At 41.2% G+C, this 21865-nt stretch overlaps 1 protein-coding gene across 1 annotated transcript in view; it reads left to right on the top strand.

The window, feature by feature from the left end:
• Positions 1 to 17052, top strand: part of pof1b (POF1B, actin binding protein) — a 17731-nt gene extending 679 nt beyond the window's left edge. The window contains exons 2-12 of the mRNA XM_022738687.1: positions 4540 to 4769; positions 6330 to 6360; positions 6688 to 6768; positions 7589 to 7681; positions 8636 to 8749; positions 9035 to 9187; positions 9865 to 9984; positions 10136 to 10267; positions 10990 to 11063; positions 11411 to 11525; positions 16948 to 17052. Of these exons, the coding sequence (XP_022594408.1) occupies positions 4540 to 4769; positions 6330 to 6360; positions 6688 to 6768; positions 7589 to 7681; positions 8636 to 8749; positions 9035 to 9187; positions 9865 to 9984; positions 10136 to 10267; positions 10990 to 11063; positions 11411 to 11525; positions 16948 to 17013 (1209 nt within the window). The 3' untranslated portion in view covers positions 17014 to 17052. The remainder of the gene's footprint in view (positions 1 to 4539; positions 4770 to 6329; positions 6361 to 6687; positions 6769 to 7588; positions 7682 to 8635; positions 8750 to 9034; positions 9188 to 9864; positions 9985 to 10135; positions 10268 to 10989; positions 11064 to 11410; positions 11526 to 16947) is intronic.
• Positions 17053 to 21865: the final 4813 nt, after the last annotated feature.

The following is a 21865-nucleotide window of genomic DNA, read 5'->3' as shown; positions in this document are numbered from 1 at the left end:
GCGCATCCATCTCTTGACAATTCTCTCTCTCTCTCTCTCTCTCTCTCTCCCTATCTCTCTCTCTCTCTCTGAGGTGATAAGTGAGTGACTCTGGACCAAGTCTGGCAAATGTCCCAATATCCATTACAGTTAGAGAATAGACGAGCAAACATTACCCACCACCCACTGACGCAAACACATGTTCTCCACATATACACACACACACACACACACACACACACACACACACCCACACACACACACACACACACACACACACACACACAGAGAGGGCCTGACATGGTGAAGAGGTGATGTGATGATGTATTGGCTGTAGATATTGGATTACTGGTCCTCTGGGTTCAGTCAGGTTCTGGTGATGAGTGGTTCGTTTGTTTGTTTGTGTTTGAACAGGAAGTTGCTGCTCTGCTTTTTGTTTCCTTATTTGTCAACTTTTACCTGTAAATAACACCTGAGGTCATGTCACATGTAAACAGGGTCTGACTCCAGACAGGGAGAGGAACATGAAACTCAACCTCTTACTGTAGTTCTTCAGCTGGAGTGGCAACACTGGTTTTGTTGCATGCAAGAGACTTCATGTGCATATTACCACCCTTTCACTACACAACGATTATAGATATTTAGGGCTGCAAATAATGAATTTGTCATTGTCTTTTTAATTTATTGATCTGCTAATCTGCCGAATCTGAAATCTGCCATTTCAGTTCAAGATTGATGCAAAACAACTTTTATTTACAAAAAAAAAAAAACCAAAAATCTCTTCCTTGGATCCAGGGCTGCTCTGTTATCTCTATGGTGTCACTCTTTTCTAGGTCAGTCTACCTTTTATATACACACACACACACACACACACACACACGCTTCTACTGCAACCCTAACCCACTGACCTCTCACTATGAGGTTGTTGTTTTCCTCCCTCAGCAGTATGAGCTCAGCTCTGCGGAGGTTCCCTGGAATTTCACGTCTGCAGGTTAACTGCATGTTAAACTCTGTCAGAGTCGACCTGAGGCATTTTTATCATGTTTCCTGATCCTAACGATAGTGGTGAGACCTTACTCACAGAATGAAACTCATAGAGAAGTGATTGGCAGAGTTCCAGCTCCGCAGAGAATGAACTCTTTTATTTTGGACACACCACATGCACATTAAGGTCAGACCGTTAACTTTACATAGCTCCATTGTCAGGAAATTCATTTTGGATATTCACGGTCTAAGGTCCAATATTTTTTACTAACATATGACAGTGGGATAAATGCTAACTTTAAGCACCAACTCATTGTCAGAACTGGAAGCTGCCGGTATGTCTGGTGAAAACGAGCCAGTCCTCCTCGACCTTCGTCTCCAGACTGCTTCAGGTCTTGTCTGTGGTCTCTACTCTCCCTTTCACTGCAGGAATGACAGGCATGTAACCGTGGCAGCCACAGCCCTGCAGCGCTGGGACACACCCACCTCCATGTGAGCACAGGCTTCACATGTGTACACTTAACTTACCCTCCCTGTGTCTCTTCAGTTTGCATTTAATGTTTAAGAATGAAGATAAAAGCTCCTGATGAAAAAAAGTCTTTGGTCCTGCTGTGAGGTTTGAACACCAGGTTTCCACCACTTTTCAATTCAAGTGGATATGTCTGGATAGAAAGAACACTTGTTTTAAGGGGCTTGAGTTCCCACTGACTGTGATTTAGTCAGGTTTGACTTGCAAAGGTAAAACACTGGCTTTTTAGGCGCAGACAAAAGACGCATTCTTGTCCCTGAACAACATAACAGGTTCCCAGCAGGAATCAAATTCCTAACAGCCTCTTGTAGTGTCACTTTGTGCTCACTGTGGCGTTGACCCCCGTCTACAATACTTGAGCTTGTTTTGGTTTCAGTGTTGGAATCAGACCTGTGATCTTTCAGGCCTTTTAGCTGCACCTCCGCCTGTTTTGTTCCTCCTTCCTGTAGCGTTTCCTTTCTTTCTTTCTTTCTTTTTTTTTTTCCAATGTGAATGTAACTCCTGTGCCAGTGTTTCCTGGTAGTAGTGACATCATTGTTTAGTCTTTCTGCTATTGACCCTGCTGCATGAGTCGTGGCTACGGGAGGTACAAAGGGCCACTGTTTTCTGAACTACCAGTTTATCAGGAACATCTAAAGTCTAAAGCAATTAGATACAAACAAAACAATCCTGCAATAAACCTTATGTTTAAGAACAATATAATGTTCAGTTTTTGCTGGCACTATATCAGGAGTGGTGGTGGTGACATGTTTGACTGCATTATATCTATGAAATATAAGGAAATAGTGGAAAATCTCCATCACAATCACCAAGAGCACAAGCTGACAAAGATGTTCAGTTTACACTGATATAAAACACAGAAAATCAGCAATTCCTCACATTTGAAAAGCTGGAATTAGATGATTTTTGGCAGAGGCGGACAAACCCTCTCAGTACAATGAACCCTCCTCATACACAGTGTCAACAAAAACTGAACATGATCTTGAAGTGCCGCCAGGCTCCGTGTGGGTCTTGGTGGCCCTCCAATGGCACAATAGTGTTTAACTTCTCTTGATGGGAAATTGTAGCTCCTGATCCCCCCCCCACCCCGGCTCCTGTGGAATCTGGTTTGATTGCTCAGCACAGTTTTGGATATTTGAGAAGACGAGACATCAGACAAAGCTTTTCTTTGCCAGAGGTGAAACCAGGATAAAAAACCAAATAAAACAATGTAGGCTAATTTATCCAGCTGAACATGGATGACTTGTTCAGTTCAGAAAGATACATTTCCTTGTCATTTGAGTAGCAAACTACTATCAGGATAATTTAGTGTTGCCATTACAAGTATTAACTGAAAATCCTGGATTTTATCTTAAGTGAAACTCTGCCTTCAACTGGCTCAACGCTGGTTTTGCTTCAGGACAGAAGCTCTAGTTTTTCATGCTGGGGAAAAAAAAAAATCATGCACCTGCTTTTATCTGAGCAATTAATTCAACAGAAACATTAATGTCTATAATCAGACTCAGAGCAAGTCATTAATATGTCATTATTATACTTGAAACCCGTCCACCAGCCCTCATGATATATTACATTTACAGGGACAGGTAGGGTTAAGGTTAGCGTTACACACCCTGCAACAAAAACAGCTGCACCCTGCGATAAATTTGAGGATGAGGGTTAAATGAGGCCAAAAGAGTCAATTAACAAACAGGCTTGTCAACCAACCAGTCTTTCACACAGAAAAAGAAGCGCCAAACTTCATTCCTCACTATTTATGAGATTTAATCTCACTCAGGACTCCGATCTTCCCTAAACTGAAAGGCTTCAGACGTGAGCGATAATATCGTCTTGTTGGTCCTAGATGGTTGTCAACGTCTGGTGGGTGTAACTGAGAGGAAATGATTTTTAAAGTGCTAACAACCAGCTTTCTAACAAAGAACATGGAGACAGAGGAAAAGAGCCTGAAACAAGACAATACAAACATTATGAATAATGCCGGCGTTTACCACCTGTCTGTCCGCAAACTAAGAGTTTGACAGACGGGGTGTTTGAAGAGAGTGAAGGTACTTTCTGTGTGAGGAGTACACACAGCAGCTCAGCTCTGCTCTGCTCAGTGTGGCGTTAGATAACAGGTTATGCAACAATTGTTTCTGTTGCCACATGTAGATAAGAGCAGGTGATGGGTGTGTTTGGCTCAGATCACATGTAGGTGGTGCAGGAGTGTGGGAGGACAGTGTGGCAGTTGGAGGTCCTGGGACCTCAGGTTCTGATTTTCTTGGATTGGTCGAGGTTCTTTAGTTCCAGTAAAGGAAATTTGAATAATGTAGCATAAAATAATATTTCTGATAATGGTGTGCTTCAAACTCGGTGGATGTGTAGTTTCAAGAACTGGAACTGAAACTGGAACTCCGAATACGATCGCTTTCCCTTAATGTGCTTCCAGCCCGGTCCCAAAATCTGATGAAAGCCTGCAACCAGAAAACCGTCCACATATTTTTGTAATTCCTCTAAACTTGCGATTGTCAACATCATGGTTGCAACCCAGTCTCGGTCCCTGTGTTCATTGCAAAGCCGAAAAGATGTTATCTAATCTGAACCTAGCACAGATTGCTCTGCTGGCGCTGCTCGCTCTGATGGGAGTTCTTTTGTGTCTGTCCACACAAGACAGATGATGTACATGAGAGTATTTTGGCTCATCAACAAAGACAAACAACTAGAGGAGGACTGGGAGAGCGCAGACCTTCACCAAGGCCCATGTCAACATACACCAGACTTCCTCTTAGTAAATGATCTGGATCTGTCCCAATATTGAATAGGTTCATCCTTGGCTCATTCACCATCAAATTATGTGCAAATAGGTTCAGTACTTTTTGTGTGTAATCCTGCTGACAAACAAACAAACAAACAGAACCTCCTTGGTGGAGGTAATACTGTATAATTACTGTAGTAAAATGATAGGAAACCAATAGAAGTCTGGAGGTCAAGAGCTAAAACTAGAAACTAGACATAGTGCTAACTTCAAACAGAACTTATTAACAGACAGTAATTAAAAATCTGTCTCCCTGCAGGAGGAAGAGGAGGAGGAGGAGGAGGAGGAGGAGGAGACGGTGGAGGTGGAAGAGGTGGAGATCGTCAACGTCATACAGCAGAAGCCGATAGAAAAGATCCCCATCAAGGAGGTGCCCCAGCCGGCGAAGATGGACACGCGTTACTTCGGCGAGCTGCTGGCCGACGTCTACAGGAAGAACTGCGACATCCACTCCTGCATCTCCGAGCACGTGTCCAAGATCCGTGGACAGTAAGTGATAGAAGTTACTCAGCACACCTGGAGGTGAGGCGTCACAGGCAGGTGGTGTTTGTACTGGGGCCGCTTTCACAAAGATATTTCAGACTGGTCTGTAGTGCTGGTCCAGTCTTAATTTTGCTCATAGTCGAATGCAAGTCAGAGTGTCTATTGTTTCACTCTTCGCTGAATTTCCCAAGTAAAACGTCAAACGACAAACATTTGCTGCTGGGGTAAACAGAGCTGAGCGATTGTTTTTCGGTTGGCCATTTTTTTTTATTTTAAAAAAAGTCTTAATTTTCCCAGAATTCATTGCACCACAGTCCAGCTTAAGATAGACAAGAACTAAACTGCCCCTGTAGCTGGTCTGGGCCTGGATATCCTGCCACAGGCGCCAATTTTCCTGCTTTCCTGTGGTTTCGTTGGGTGTGAACAGTTTCATGTCAGATATCACTAACGGTCTAGTTCTATTATCCTGGCAAATAGGCTAATAGATTCCTCGTCAGCAGCTGTGGGATATTGTCATGGAGACAGACGCATGGTTTGGCGTTAGTATCCTGAGCAGCAAGCTCCAACAGGTCTGAGGCGAGTTTCGGTTGATTTCCTGCCCTTGTAATTGCTGCAGTTTCTTACCTCACACTGGTTCTGCAGACTCTGCAGGTCCGGTCCTGAATCAGACACCAGCCACAAAGTCTTAATCCTCCAAATCCCATGAAAAGACCAAACCAACAACGAATGTATCCGACTACCAGAGGCCTCATTTATAAAACAGTGCATGGGATTCAAACTAAAAGTGTTCCTCTTGTAAATCACAAAGAACTTGCGCGCACATGGATCAGCCTCATATCCCGTCCTCCATACGCCCACTTTCAAACCTCAATGCAAAGCACCTCATGAATCCTGATGCATATAAATGATGGTTCTTATGGTTATTTACGATCCTGACATCCACCTCAACCACAAGCACGAGGTGGATCAAGGACATTTTGTTTGGTGGGAGGCCAGGAGGCAGGCCGATCCGCTGTGCCATATTTTGCCAAACAGCACACGCCCTGACAATCTGGCAGACTCTTTTTGGCACGAGCGCGGGCATCATTGTAGCGTATATCCTCTAAATGGGGTGAGCAGCCACAGCCTGGGGCAGGGTGGGGGTGGCCATTGTCACCTGCAGGTTATATAACAGAGTAATTGTACAAGGAACAAGATGTATCGACTACTCATTTTAATAATCCCGTCCAAAACTGCAGGCATTATTGAACTCAGGGAGGATGTAATATTTCAGACCTAGGACGAACAGGTAAACATTATGTAGTGTGTGTGTGACACACACACATTTTTGTCCTCACAAAATGATAAATACATAAAACACACCCACCTCTGTCTCAGTGTCTGGTTGAGACCCTGTTGACTTAAGACTCTGAGTCATGGAGACACAATCAGTGAACCCTGTACTCTCAAACACACACCGTCAAACACGCTCGCACACACGCACACGCACACACACGTCTCAGGTCTGTTCCAGTCATGTTGTCGCTCTCTCATCCTCATTGTTTGTCTTTCCTCTCTGTGTTACAGGAAACACAAGCTGGATCTCAGTGACTACAAGGTGAGAAACAGACCTGCATCACTCACATCTGATAAATAAATCTGCGAACACAAACAACTTCATCACTAAACTAGGAATGCAAAAACAAACGGATGGAGAAACAAACAACAGCACTTTAATGTTTAATGGCTCAATGTTAGAACATTTTCTCACCTTTGTTTAGATGTTTGATTCTTTGTGTGTTTGCTCCAGTAGTTTAGGCACCAAACACTTTCTCAACAGTACAAGTAATCCATTCAGATGTGTGGAAATTTACACAAAAAGAAAAGATTTCTCTTCATTCTCCAATGGTGTGATTTTACTCAGTTGTTTTACTTGTGTGTTCAGGTGGAGAGAGAGGAGGTGGAGGCTTTGATTCCCAAAGGAACCACTGAACTGACCAAACAACAAATCCGCTACCTGCTGCAGGTGAGTGACAGATTAGACACACTTACCTATCAGACCAGTGTCTGAGACACACACACGCACGCACGCACGCACGCACGCACGCACGCACACACGCACACACGCACACACACACACACACGAAGAGTGTGCACGCTGAACCTTGAACCCTTTTGACTGTTTTCAAAATCTTAAAATCTTTCATCATTTTCCTTTTTAAAATTTTTTATATTTTGCTCTGATTTGAATCACTGTTATTTATTATTTATTATTCAGTTGCTTTATCTTTAACATGCGTGTCTCTTTGTCTGGGCAAACTTTATTATATTAACACATGGTTTATAATGCAGACTAGCAGTTTATTATTTATTTGTAATTTTCAACTGTTTATCAGTGCATTTATCAGTAATGAATGAAGAATAACAAAGCATAGCTTTAATATAGAATCATATATAATGATATATCATTACAGAACAAAGCCTTCACAGTGTGTTATAAAGAATTTATTATTTATAACTCTGTATACACGTGTACATATAATTCCCAGGCTGGTTTAAAATTGTTTAGCAATGTATTTAAAACTAATTATCTATGATTACAACTCCCAACACCCATCAGCTGTTTATATTCCAGTAATGGATGCTTAATGGGATGAGTAATAAAGGAGGAGTTATATGATGAACACAAATGTTGGTATTTATATTTTGTTTACAACCATTTAATAATCTGTTATAAACCATTAATTTTATGCTGCTTATTAATGCCAAATAGGGAGGTGTGGTTAAAGTCATTTATTCATTAATGACTGTGTGTGTGTGTGTGTGTGTGTGTGTTTCTGCGTCAGACTCGTCTCACTGCTGATAAGAGCATGCGTCTGCTGCTGTCCACCTTCAGCAGTCTGAGAGAGGAGCTCCTCCACATGTCCGAGGACCTGCGGGTAAGAGCTGCAGGAAGAACATCCCCGTCTGAAGAAATGCTGAGAGAGTTTAGTTAGGTCCTTGTTTTTGTCACCATGACGTAGATTTTAACACCAGGGTTTAAACATCTCAGTAAACAGGGGAAATATAATCATTACAGTTCAGTGTAGAACTGTGTGTGTGTGTGTGTGTGTGTGTGTGTGTGTGTGTGTGTGTGTGTGTGTGTGTGTGTGGTCCAGCCGTCGACTCTTAACAGTAACTCGATCTTCCAAAGAAGCTGGATCCTCCGCTTTGACAAGACAAGACAAGAAACGCGACCAAACTGCTCCAGAAATTTACCACAAAGATTAAAGAAGGGAAGAGTAGTTGACAATAGTTATTTGCTTCTTTATTATACTGTAGTAGCACTCATGGACCTTCACTTATGTGACAGTAATAATACCACAATATAAATACTTTGATTCAAGTAAAAATCCTGCATTCAAAAGAACATTCATGTCGTACACACGATGGACGTAAAATGGATCCACAGCAGTTAGAGAGAGGCGGGAACAGCGTGTCTCCACAGCCTGTGCCATGAGCTGTTCACGGTCGTGTGAGTTAATGAAATGCTTTAAATGACACCAGACATGTTCAGGCTTCAGGCCAGAGAATAACAGCTCATTTCTACCAGTGTCAATGAGGTGGAGCCTTTTTATCTTATTGTGTGTTTGCATTTCCGAAAAACAATTAGCAGCTCAAACAGAACAAAACTGAACAAATAGATAAAAAGATAAAAAGATTGTTGTTGTTTATATCTTATATATATTTAATCTTTTATAATGTTTTCTTCTTCTTCTTATGATACAGAATGTACAATAGTAGAGGAAATCAATAGGAAATATCTGATTGTTCGACTTTTAAAACACGTACCAGCGTCTTACCGTTACCATGGAGATGCGAGTGATTCCCTCTGCCTGTCTCTCGTGTCGCAGCGTCTGGAGAGTGAGAAGGAGTCACTGGAGAGAGACCTGAGTTTCAAAGCAGACCAGGCCCGGCAGTATGACAGCCTCCTGGAGGCCGTGCGAGAAAACAACAGACAGCTCCAGGTACAGTACACCTGTCTGTACTTACTAAAGAAAGAAGTAGTGCATTACTATAATGGCAGTAACTTCTCCTGTAACATTACAGAGAAACAGTTCTTATCTAAACTTTAACTGCAGTGTCATACTCAGAGTCTGAATTTGATCCTGTATGATTAAAAATGAAATAAATAGTACATACATATAATAATAATACAGCATCCAAAATCACCAAAAAATGGACATTATAACCTTCGTGCGTGTGTGTGTGTGTGTGTGTGCGTGCGTGCGTGCGTGCGTGTCGTTCTCCAGCTGTCTCTGAAGGAAACCTGCACATCCCAGCGCTCCCTGGAGAGTCAGCTGCTGAGCACCCGAAACACCGACTCCAGCCGTGAGTTCAAGATCAGAGAGCTGGAGGGAAGGATGAGAGCGATGGAGAAGGAGAACGAGCTGCTCCGACAGAAGGTAAAGCACCACCCGTCCCACCTCCTCTGTCTCTTCCAAATATACATCCACCTGGAAAAATAGACCTCAGAAGTTGTCGGTTTTGTCATGTATGTCATATTTAAGTGCTGAACCAATCTGAAGTTTCTTTGATCTAAACAGTGACTCATAAATAAAGTTACATGATATAAAAATGTGCTCACACGTCTGGGTTTGGTATCACAGTGCAGGTAAAACCAGTATGCTCTTTGATCACCGACTGCGGTTACATTGAACTTTACGAGCCAAATTCTTTTTCCTTCATGAAATAAATCAGTCAGCATGAGGTTGAAGTTCTAACATGACTGCTTAACAAAATGATCAGGAAAAAAAAACTCCCCACACCGATAGAGACATGTGTGAGGTGTTTGGCAGCGTGATTTGGAAAATATAAAATTCATGTGGGAGAGTACGAGCAGAAGGAATATCCGTATGAATGGAGTTAAAGTGACAGTAGATGATGCTGGAAGGTGATGATTTATGTGACAAAACCCATCTGAAATACATAAATCTTCATGAGGAGGATGAGATGAATAATGAATATTGAGATTTAAAAAAAGAAAATGAGAAAATCAGGAGGCAGGTAATATCAACGCTGCGACAATGATGTGATGATTCTCTTTCTTCCTCTGTTTCTTCCTCGTCCTCCTGTGCTTCAGCTCGCAGGCCAGAGCAGCAGCTCCACCCTGCACATCAAGACAGAGGAGCTGTCACGTCAGTACAAAGAGCAGCTCAGCTCCATCAGACAAGAGAAAGACCAGGAGATACAGAGGCTGAGGGTGAGACTGAGACAAGACCACAATGTAACATACAAAAGACTGAAAACGCCGTTTTGAATTCCCTCTGGGGTCTAACAGATCAGATCTGAAGGCAGAATATTCTCATTTACATACTTGAAACGTTCCTCGTCCCTCTGTGCTCTGCCTCCAGACCCAGATAACACGAGTCCAGACGGAGGTCACCGGTGACAGGTCGTCCTCAGAGAAGAGTCTCCAGCTGAGGATCTCGGAGCTGCTCGCCACGCTGGAGCAGCGGCAGAGCACCATCACCCGGCAGGAGGAGGTCTGCAACACGACACGCCAACACTGTCTCTCTTGTTGTTACAGTCGACTAATTCACAGAGGCTCAGGGAGAGAATTAAGTTGAATATGAAAATATGATAACCATAAAGGTATCACTTACTAAACTCTGAATGAACGTGTGTGTGTGTGTGTGTGTGTGTGTGTGTGTGTGTGTGTGTGTGTATGTGTATATGTGTAGTCATGCAAAAAGAAACACGTGACCTACCTGGAATGAAGCGTATAAATAAAAACCAAGCCACCAAGTTTGCTGTTACAGAAATACTTGTACACCTGATCCAGGCTTGTGTCATGACTTAATTTATGTCACTGATCGGTTTTCAGGTCCAACTGCATTCTGACCGTTGTTTGAGCAGCGTCTCTGCAGAAGCAGATTGTCAGTTAATTCAACCTCAGGAATGTTTTTTCACCTCAGGGTGCTGGCGTCAAATACCTAGGTTACAGTTTCTCACACACACAAAGGGCAGCAGCAATGGTTTTAAGATGAAGTTAATTTGCATTTAAGTGGAGAGGGGAAGCCGAAGGGAAAAATGTGAGAGGAAAAATAAGTCGGCTTCTCTGATACAGATTATAAAACCAAGATAACGAGATAATACAAAATGACAAAGGAAATAAATGTGGATGCAACGTTTTAGTGAGTAGTAGTTATTTTAGTCACACTGTACTTGTCCCCTCCGTTGACCTTTGACCTCTTGTGACCCTCAGGAGATCAGGAGGCTGATGCTCGAGAAGAACGATAGCGCCAAGAACCAAGTCACCAAGACCATCATCACCAAGAGGTACAAACTGTCAGATTACACGTATGACCAGATTACATGTTCTACACTGTGCTATAGAGCTGAAATAAATCTATTAGTTAGCTATTCTGATAATCAATAACTGTTTAACTAAGGGTTAAACGTAGATGCATTTCCTTGTCTTAACCTCATAGTAAACTATAAATCATAAAAGATAAAAAATAAAACTTTCATTAGGTAGTTGCTGGTAGTCAGGCTGAAATTACTGTAAGGAAATAAACAAAATGTTAGTTTGAGACATACCTGAACGTGTGTGTGTGTGTGTGTGTGTGTGTGTGTGTGTGTGTGTGTGTGTGTGTGTGTGTGTGTGTGTGTGTGTGTGTGTTTAGGTACAGGAACCAGTACCCCATCCTTGGCCTGCTCAGCGATGACTACCAGGCCACTTCACCCGTCAAAGAGGCCAAGACCATCATCATCGAGAAAACTGGAGAGATGATCAAACAGGTAAAAACAGGAAGGTAGAGGTTCGTTGTAAAAGCAGGTCACACAAGGACGTGTCCGACCTGCTCGGTCTTTCTCCTTAATACTGCAGCAGAAGTTCAGCACTGCTGCTGTCTGAGTGACGCCTGTGTTAATTTATGAGTCCACGTGCTAAATTCTGTCCCCGCCGACTGGTAACACAGACGACCTTCGCCGAGTCGCACCACATTCAACACTGACATAATGAAGGGTGGGACCCAGAGGCCAGAGCTCAGGGTGATGGTGAAGGTTATAACTCCATGCACAATGTAATACTATAATAATAAATTATTACAGAAAAGAAAAAAGAATTACAAAGTGGAGTTACTCTCAAAAATGTATTGTGCTTAATTTCCAGTGGTTTGTAGGTTTATTTGAGAGATGAGTTTTGGGGGAGGGATTAACAGCAACTGCAAAGGTTTGAATACTCCTTTAAAAGGTGTAAATTATTGTGTCTGGATGAATAGAATATTATAAAACTAAACGGTATATTACCGAGTTAGCCTTAAAATACAGCAATAACAACCGTTTTAGCCCAAAACAAAACAAAACATATAAAGATGGCTGCAGCAAAACCTTCATATTAGCAGAGCTGAACGATACGAGTCGAATGTGACATTAAAAACTTTATTGCTTGACAACTGAACAAATTCTGTGCCGTCCAGACAGTTTTATATCCTGGTATTGAGATCACACTGCCTTGACAGGACTGTAAGGGACCTTTGTTTACTGGTAAATTAGGGACTGGTTTGTTATCAGATGAACTGGCGCCACCTTCTGATTTAAAAGGTGCCACTGCAGACATTTCTACTCGAGATGTTCGGGTGGAAGTTTGTGATTCGACACTATAAAACTGGTGTTTTATGTCACATGATTCATTGGTAGTTGAATAATATTTGAAATAATGTACAGTCGCTATTATTCTATTGCAACATACAGTCTGGACAGGATTATTGAAGGACTGGAAATATTCTGGGAAAAAAAATACTTGAATTGACTCATAATTCCAACTTGGCTGACTTTTATCTGAGCTGTGAAGTTTCTATACATGTCCTACATTCATTAAATTTAACCATTACAGTTGGTACTTTGAAGATCTGATACTAAGAGTATAAGGTTCAGTGTAAAATAAATAATAAAACTGCACTGCAGCCCTAGTATCTTCTTTGAATCCTAATGTGCGCTCTGAGATCAGCCAGGAAAACTTTCTGAATCGTTCCTGACTCTGAGGTGCGAAACAGGAAATTATGAGTTAGAAGTTTCCAATTTCCTACATGTTTAAATGCAGCATAATGTGTGTGCATCATCCACACATTGCTTGAGGTGTTGTGCTCTGCTTGTTGTCCATGACGGTGGGAAATGGTCTACGTGCTGTTTTGTCTTTGTCTACTGTCCAGACATCATCTTTTCTTTTCTTTTCTTTTTTTTTTTAAGCTTGTAATTTGTACGAAAACATAACAACAACTTGTGTTTTGTTTATTTCGAAACAGGAAATCATTACAACCCCTTAAAAGACACACTGCTTCTCTCCGACAGGAATGATTGAACGACAAGAAGATGGCGACAACCCCCCCCCCCCTCCCCCAACAACACCTTGCATGCCCGCCCCTCCCCCCTTCCCCCTCCCTCCCCTCCCCTCCCCTCCCTCATCCTCAGGGCTCCCAGGGTTGGTGCTGGTTGAAATCTCCCCTCTTACATTATGATTTGGGATCACTGATTTAGATCTTCGGTTTGACCAAATTGGGCTTGTTTGGGGTGACTTTTGTGTTTTAATAAAAAAAAAAATTAAAAAAATTAAAAATGGGAACAGTTAAAATCTGATCTTTTCAGACTATACTACAGCCAGTCGGCTGTGCAGTGGATTCAAGTTGCATCGATGTTGCAATAAATGACAACTGGGAACTGGGCGAGGTTTGAGCTGAACGGAAGACGGCCGTTTTAAAAAAAGAAAAGAAAAGCTGAGATTATGTATTTGACATGAATTTTCACACCTTCATTATTTTATTCTGCTTGATTAAGTAAAAGTTTAATGTCAAAAACATCTCAACAAATGTCACAATTAACCAATTAAAACATTGTCTGTCTCCCAAACTGACTACTACACTAAATGTCGTTTGAGAAACACTAAAATAAAAACATACCCTAACACACTTATTGCTAATGATCTCTCACCAGAACTGACTGTATCACTAACACAATTCATACACAGTATTTCTATGAGGAATAGAATATGACAAGGTAAATACACTACTATATGGCTCTCCGCAGTAGGGTTGGGAAATGTGTGGAATTCATATTGCTCATGATGGAATCACTAAACAGGTGATTCTGTGATATACTGCAAGACAGTCATCTGTGATACATTACAGTGTGCGCACCTGAAGAGGACACCATTCATAAAATGGCAGAATATGTGTTAAAAAAATATATATATATATTTGCTGCTAGCTTAGTTGCTCATAGTTGTGCATGGACAAAATGAGATTAAAGTGAGGCACAACATCAAACTGTCAGGAAGTGGAACAGTTCGATATTCTGGAGTAAAAGACTAAAAAAAAAACAGAAAGTTGTAGCTGTCTCAGTATCACAGAGACCGTGTTGCGATATATTGCTGTTCTAATTCTTTGTCCCATCCCTACTTGCAGATGAGCTAATGAGCTACAGTAAGGCTGCATTTGGCTCCACATGGATGTTTGTCTTCCCTCATTTAAAATGTCTGACGTCACATGTATTTTATCATCCCTGGTAGTATAAACCCGCTGAAACAACACAATGGCGATTATGTAGGACACACTGTATAGAATTAATATATAGTATGGACAAGCCATGTGAAGCAAAAGGTAATATCCTCCCTGCCAGCATGAAGTATATCAAACAGCAAGGTGATGTCACACAGGTTAGGTGCTGCGCTGTAGATGTGCTATGGCAAAGAATCCTGTGCACAAATACAGCTAGGTATCATTTTACATCTAATACCAGTGTCCATTCAATGCCTGAGTTTTGGTACCAACATAAAAACTATATGTTTCTCAGTCTCCCACTTTGACCAGTATCAAAGTTCCATTTAACAAAAGGATCCAAAGTTCTCAAATGTTAAACACAAACAACTGAGCAAGAACTTACTTTGTGGAAATTGGAAATTATTATTCACAACAGTAAATGTCTGAGTAAAGAAAAAGTCAACCCGACTACAAAGTTGAGCAATGCCAACTGTAGCTACTTGAAAGTTGTTGCTACACGCTGCTACAGCCCTACAAGTTTAAGTCAGAGTTTAAAAAAGTTTCATCATCAGCTTAGGGCTTACGTCTCGTATTTCACCACTAGGGGGAGTCACTAACGGGAAGACAGTGTGTTAATGTGGAACCAAATGCTGCCTGTGCAACTAAAACAGTGCTGTCCCAGCTTCTAGTTGTCACTAATGCACGTTGAGCCCAGACTGGTACCATCTAGCATGTAGCATGAGACCCTCCGCAAAGCCACCACAGCCATGCTAGCCCAGGGGAAGAGGAAGTGTATTCCTACTCTGCATGTAAATATTTATATATTATTAAGACGGGCATGCTAAGTGAATGTTTTCTCCAATGTGACTGTAGAGCAGCCCTCCTGCAATACGGTTTGAGGAACATTTGAGGAATGTTCTGATCGGGTAGATTGTTTTTCTCTTGTGTTAAATGGTAGTTTGTATCTGTATCTCATGTGTTTGTATATGACAGTGAGATCTGGGTCGGGAGTTGTGTGATGTCTCACATCCATGAGAGGAAGTGCGAGCCTGCGCCGACTCCCATGGGTGTGATGCATCGCAGTGGGCGGGGTGGGGGCTGTAACTGGATGTATGGAGCTGGAGCATGATTTAATGGGGGTTTTTATGATGGTGGAAGAAAATGTTAAAGCACAATATTATGTTAAGTGTATAGTGAGTTTTTCCTCTTCCTGAGTTTTCCTGGTTGCCTCTGTTCAGGCTTTGTGTCCACCGGGTGCTCGTCTTTAAGGCGCTGCAGCCTGTTTTACCAGATGACTCACAGACCGACTTTAAACTAGTTGAACATAAAGCGGTTGCTACACTGCAGATAGTTCTGTTTTGATGAAGTAGTAAGGATGTAATGGCTTTATATGTACAGGACATTTATTACCAGCAACAGCTAAAAATATTTGTAAGTGAGGAATCAACAATCAACAAATTCTCAGCATATTTTTCTCTTTTCTATTCGTCAGTTGTCTCTCTGCTTCAGTTTGACAAACACACAACTTTCAACATGTGCTTCAATATGCTGTCTATTTGTATTTTCTCTAGTGCATGTAGACATGTTTAATTCCTATAAACAGAAGTTCCAACAACGCATGAACTGTACCCTTAGTTTAACCACGAGCAGGGTAAAAAAACTTTGTTTCTTCTCATGTAGTTTTCACAAAGCCTCCTGCAAACTGTTTGTGTACGTTACAGACTTGCATGACTGTACTTTTAGTAGGGCTGGGCATCGAGCTTCGATACTTTTATGGAGCGATACTATCGAGGATTTAAAAAGTGTCCCTGTCATTTTATACCAAATTTTGAGTAAGTGAGTAAATCTCAATAAGCATGCAGCGTGCTTGGATCATGATCTAATAATGCTTGTGATCGGCTTTTTATTTACACATACACATTTGAGTTTGTGAAGAGACCTTTGTTTTTGTTAAAATGGATTTGATAAAATTGGCATATCGTTAAGAAAAGATATCGAGGTCAAGGTATCGGTATCAGTACAGGTATCAAAGATTATTGAACGATACCCAGCCCTAAGGACAGAGTAGTTGTGGTTGTTGTTGTTTTTGTGTATTGGAGTCATTATTTGATTTACTGCTGGTGGGGGATTAGCATGAGTTTTAAGATGTAACTAAAATTTTTGTGCAACAGATAAAAACGTTACATGCATACTTACGATACATTTACTGTAAATGGTTTAACAGGCTGCAGCACCATTAAAAACATCTTATTTAACAAGCACCACGCTTCACAAACAAGTATCAGCCACACTGCACAGCCATTCCCCCCGAAACTTCTCATGAACAGTTGTGACAAATGAGCCACCCGGTGGACACAGAGGCAAATCTCTGTAGGACTCCTGCAAAATGATTTTGATTATTGTGGAACTTCAAGTGCCTTATTGTTGTTTATCATGTTAGCAAGGTAATGTTAAGTAAGCATCAGCGTTTGGTTGTGAATAATATCTGGTCATTTTTAAACATTTTTGGCAGCGTCGGACCATTTGCTTGCTACGTGGGTAATCGCTGAGAAAACTAAACACTGCCTTTCTTTGTCTGCAAAGGGATAATTTATACACTGAGCTAAATTACCTGGTTGTAGCTAATCTGCAAATAGATATCTCTACATATATTTTTGTAATGCAAAAAGATTTTCTTTATTTTCCAGTCCAAGAGGCTTCGGCCCGCTCTCCTGGCTACACGGCCTCAGTCCTTTTCAATGAGAACTGTTTGAGCTGTTATGGATCGTGATTAAAATCAATAATGTGTCTTTGCATAAGTTCTCTTGTTTTTCTTTTTACTTACTGTTACAGCATGATGCACAATCAACATCAACATGGTCATGTTAAAGGGTCAGTTACGGGTCATTATGTGTCTTTATATTCGTATGCATTTCCTTCTTGTTGTTTGTGTCTATTTCCTTTCTATGTAAGAAAATAATCCTAGGTAGCTAGCTTTAAAAATTTCAGCTGCATCTCACCCAAGTCTATTCCACTAAATGAAGACCATTGAATGTGGTGAAAAGCCCACAAGAGCAAGTAAGTTGACCTTTAAAAAGGAGCTATTTAGTAAGTTTGGGTATTGACACATAGCATCACGTTAGCAGTAACAGCTGTTTACTTATCAGTCTAGAAGAAATGTTGCAAGTTCAGCAACAAACTTCATTCCTTCACTCACCAAGAGCTGTCTCCAGTGGTGGAAAGCCACCCTCTTGTTTTGCTTATATTTCTCTGACTTCTTTTCTTCTACTGAAGTGCTAACCAGCCATTTTTGGCCTGGTTGGCCCGTCTCGTCACTTTCCGATACCGAGTCACTGTAGCGTCCAGTCTGAAGTAGTGCTGTACAGAGGGCGTATTATGACCTCTTGTCTGGCAAACGCAACAGTGGCTGAAGCTCTTGTCAAGACTGATGAGTAAACAGCTGTTAATGCTAATGTTGGCTATGTAGCAATAGCAAAACTTACAAATAGTATTATAATAATAATGTAATATTTAGTTTCATGTTCTGTTCCTAAAGGTTAAGTTCTTCCCCTCCTTCAATACCCCCCTTTTCCTTCCTTCCTTACTTCCTTTTTTAACATGTCACTTTTAGGGACAACAAGCTATTCATACCTCTAAAGCTTTCAAAGAATAAGAAAAAAAAAATCCACCTTTCTACACCATTTTCCCTTTCAATTTTAACTGCAGGAGACTATCTTAGCATGCACCTAGTGAAAAGCAGGGAGACTAATAAATGACTACTGCACCATATACAGTGTATGCCAGTGGGGCCCTGGATAAGGTCGCTATGGTCAGAGCGTCTCCAGCAGAGGGAGCCAGCTCCCCTCGGCACCTCGTTCCCAGCTCGGGGTCAACGAGTGGAGCTGATGGAGCAGAGAGACAGAGAATGAGGTCATCCCAGCTCTGTAGGGCTTGGCTCAGTTGGCTCCTCATCAACCATTTTGACTTCAGTCACTGTTCTCAAAGCCCACATGGTCACACAGAAAGCACAAACCATCACAGAGCCCCGCAAATGCTCATGACTGTCCTGAAAAGTGCCCAGGCCCAGAGAGTGACTGATCATCACTGTGACTCTTCTGTGTGTAATCAGACTAATAATAATTGATTGCTGTAATTGATTATGGATACTAACCGAATAAAAAAAATCTGTTTTGAGGTTCTGGAAAATAAATCATGGGAGATTAAGCTTTTGGGGAAATACCCAAAATTCCCATATGATAACTGGTGCACACAAGAGTTTGTGTTTAGGTCATTTGGTTAAGTTAGATAACTTAAGGTTAAGTTAGCAGAACTCAGAGAGGCAGAAGCCAGCCACATACTTTTATCTAACTGTTCATTATGTTTAGACCTATCCATTTAACCATGTCCACTTTCTATATGCTACTTTTAGCTATTCATTGCCTATAGCTAACTTCTTCAACTGTTAATCCATTGTTCGCTGTTACAGCTGATTAAATATAAATTTATGGATTTATTTATATATTTTATTGAATTGTAATTTCTATCTTTATCCAGTTATAGTTGAGTCATTCCATGTTGCCACTGTCAACTGCAGAAGTAGCTTGACATGTCTAGGGAAACACTGCAAGAGATAAGCCCATGATCAATAGTTATTTTATTCTTGGTTCTATTGGTTGGGTCTATTCTGGTTTTATTCTGAAATCCACATTTATGTTTTAATGTTTCATGTTGTTGAACTGATTCAGTCATTCGACCCCTTTCAAGTCTTTGAAATGACTACAGAGATCATCACTGTTACAACTGTTACTGGGACCAAGTCGGTGCTATGGCTGAAATCACCCCATGTTTCCTCTCTCTTCACTGACACATTTCTTGACTGAATCGATTATGCAGCCCATTCTATGTAGGCCTCATGAATAAAATATGAGGAGTTACACTGAAAACAAACAAACAAAAAAAACCCAACATGGCATTAAAACCTGGATTCAATCATGACACATCCCCTAATTTGTTTAATAATGTGCAAGGGTGATTTTTTTAAATAATAAAAGCAAAGTTTTCTAATAAAACTGTAGAAGAGGCTGGGAAGCAGCTCGCTGCTCATCTATGGGTGTGAATATACATAGGAACACACTCAGTATAAGATAATCTTCCTGTTACAGGTGGGTTTTTTCTCTGTGACATTGTCAGTGATGACGAGTCAGATTCTGCTTCTTTAAATGTTTTGTTATTTTGTGGGTCAAATGTGTAGGACCAGATGGAAAGCATCAGTGTAGCATGGTTGTGCTTGAGTGAACATGCAAATACTTATTATGTTTCCCATCCTTAATACAAAATACCTCCTCTAAAGTAAACAACAATCTCTGTTTAGCTACTATTCACATGCTAGTCGCTAACTTCGTCTGCTGTTTGAGTTTATCACTGAAAACATTTTTTCTCTCTCTCACTCACACTCTCTCAAACTTTCAAAATAAACCTGCAAACACAGACACACATTTCCCCCTTACATGTCTTCTTCACATTAATATCTTACACACAGCTACATGCCCCCTCTCTCTCTTTCTGTGTCTCTGTCTCCACCATATACAACTTCTTTCTGTCACATTTAAGCTTATGCACTGTGTGTGATGTATACTCCCTCTCTCCCTCTCTCTCTGTAAACCCAATATCCTCTGAGGCCCGGGGGTTTTAGAGTGTAAAGGCAGTGCAGAGGCAGGAAGAAAGAGACTGCATTATCCACATCAAAGAGCCAGGGTTATCAGCCATAATCAATGCCTTCCCCATTACACACTCCAGTCTGCCTCTCACTCTCTCTCTCTAATCAGATCAATATGCTTTATTGGCATGAATGGAGGTATGATATGAATATTGGCAAAATAAAGGGGAATTCATCAACAAAAGGTAGCACCACACAGAAAAAGTTTGGTTCATGTTTTAAAATAGTGGATATGAAGTCTGAACAGTCTCCTAAAATTTGTACTTTTGAGACTTGAGAAATTAAATCAGACTTTTTGAAAGTTGAATGGGGAACAAAAACTAAAATCAAGGGTAGAACAGCTGATCCCTATTGTGAATATATTCAGACTGACTGTTGTGAGTATGTGTATTTATTTATTTGCATTACAGCAATACTGTCAGCCTCAAAGCATAAAATGCTTTAAATGCAGTCAGTAGATTTTATATCCAATACATGTACAGTAATACATAGCCAGTAACCTGGTTTCTGTGTACATGTTGAAGTACTCGTTGATAACAATTAAAGTTTATGACATTTACTTATAGACAATAAGTAAAATACAACGAGTCAAATGAAAATAACATTTTCTCAGTGTCTTTCATCCATATTGACCCTCTGTCCCCCACATGGCCAGGCCTATCGACCCCGCTCTCCCAGTAACCAGGCCCCATGCCTGGGGTCAGTGACCCACTGAAGCCCCCTGCCTGGCTTTGGTGTTCGGAAGTGTGTGTGTGTGTGTGTGTGTGTGTGTGTGTGTGTGTGTGTGTGTGTGTGTTTGTGTTTGTGTACACACACAAACACACAAAGTCACACTGAACATTAACATTAAGCCACCACCTCCACACTGGGGCACAGCCATGCATCTGGCCATGCAGAGGGCTGCAGCTCACACTGATGCAAATCCAGTGCCTGACCCTCTTGGGCTGGCAGGTCTGGATGACTGTCCAGGTTGCATCTAGTCTGACTGGATATTTTCAGTTTTCCCCCAGTCATGGCAGTTCTCTCTCTCTCTCTCTCTCTTTCTCTCTCTCTCTCTCTCTCTCTCTATCTCTGTGCCTCTTGATCACTCCCCCCTCCCATCTTTCTTCCTCTGTCTCTCCATCCTGCCAGGAAAGTGTTGACAGCTCTCATCTTTCATCCATTTGATGTAATTATGCTCCACTATACACATTTGAAACTCTCCATTCACATTTTATGGTGTGATGAAAGGCCACATACTGTAGTGTTGTTTGTCTCATTGCTCTCCTGCTGGTCAGCAGGTGTAATGTTTACCTTGTTCACCATCTTAGTTTAGCATGCTAGCACACTAACATTTGATAATTGGCACAAATCACAAAGTATTTGGTCATAAACCAAAGTGTGCTGGCCAACAACATCATAGGATCGTCATAGGGACTGGAATTGATCTCGACAGGGACATGAATGCATGTGCCAAATTTCACAGCAATCCATCCAACAGTTGTCGGGATATTTCAGTTAAAACCACAGATGTCTACCTCATTGTATTCCAAGAAGAAAGATCAGGGGATCACTCAAGTCATTAGGATTCATCCTCAGGGCAACGTGAATGTCTGTATAAAATTTCATGGTAATACATCTGTCAGTTGTTGAGATATTTCAATTTGAATCAAAGTGGTGGACCTTACGACTGACCGACATAGAGCCATGCTGCTAGCCTGGCTAAAGACATAAAATTCAACCACTGTCATGCTTCCAAGATGATAAACCATTTTAATTTTAATTTAAACAGAGCCTTTTTGTGTGATGCCACCCAAGACCATGTTAAAACAACAAAATGCCAGTATTTTTCATAATTTTGCCCCCACACTACAGCCTCTAATGTCCAGTGGTATGGCTCTAGACTTTTTAAAAAGTAATAATCAGTCATC

Source organism: Seriola dumerili, unplaced genomic scaffold (assembly GCF_002260705.1).
Source record: "Seriola dumerili isolate Sdu_G_001 unplaced genomic scaffold, Sdu_1.0 BDQW01000040.1, whole genome shotgun sequence".
Taxonomy (NCBI): Eukaryota; Metazoa; Chordata; class Actinopteri; order Carangiformes; family Carangidae; genus Seriola; species Seriola dumerili.
Note: the sequence above shows the minus strand (reverse complement) of the source record. Positions and strands in the feature narration are given on the sequence as shown.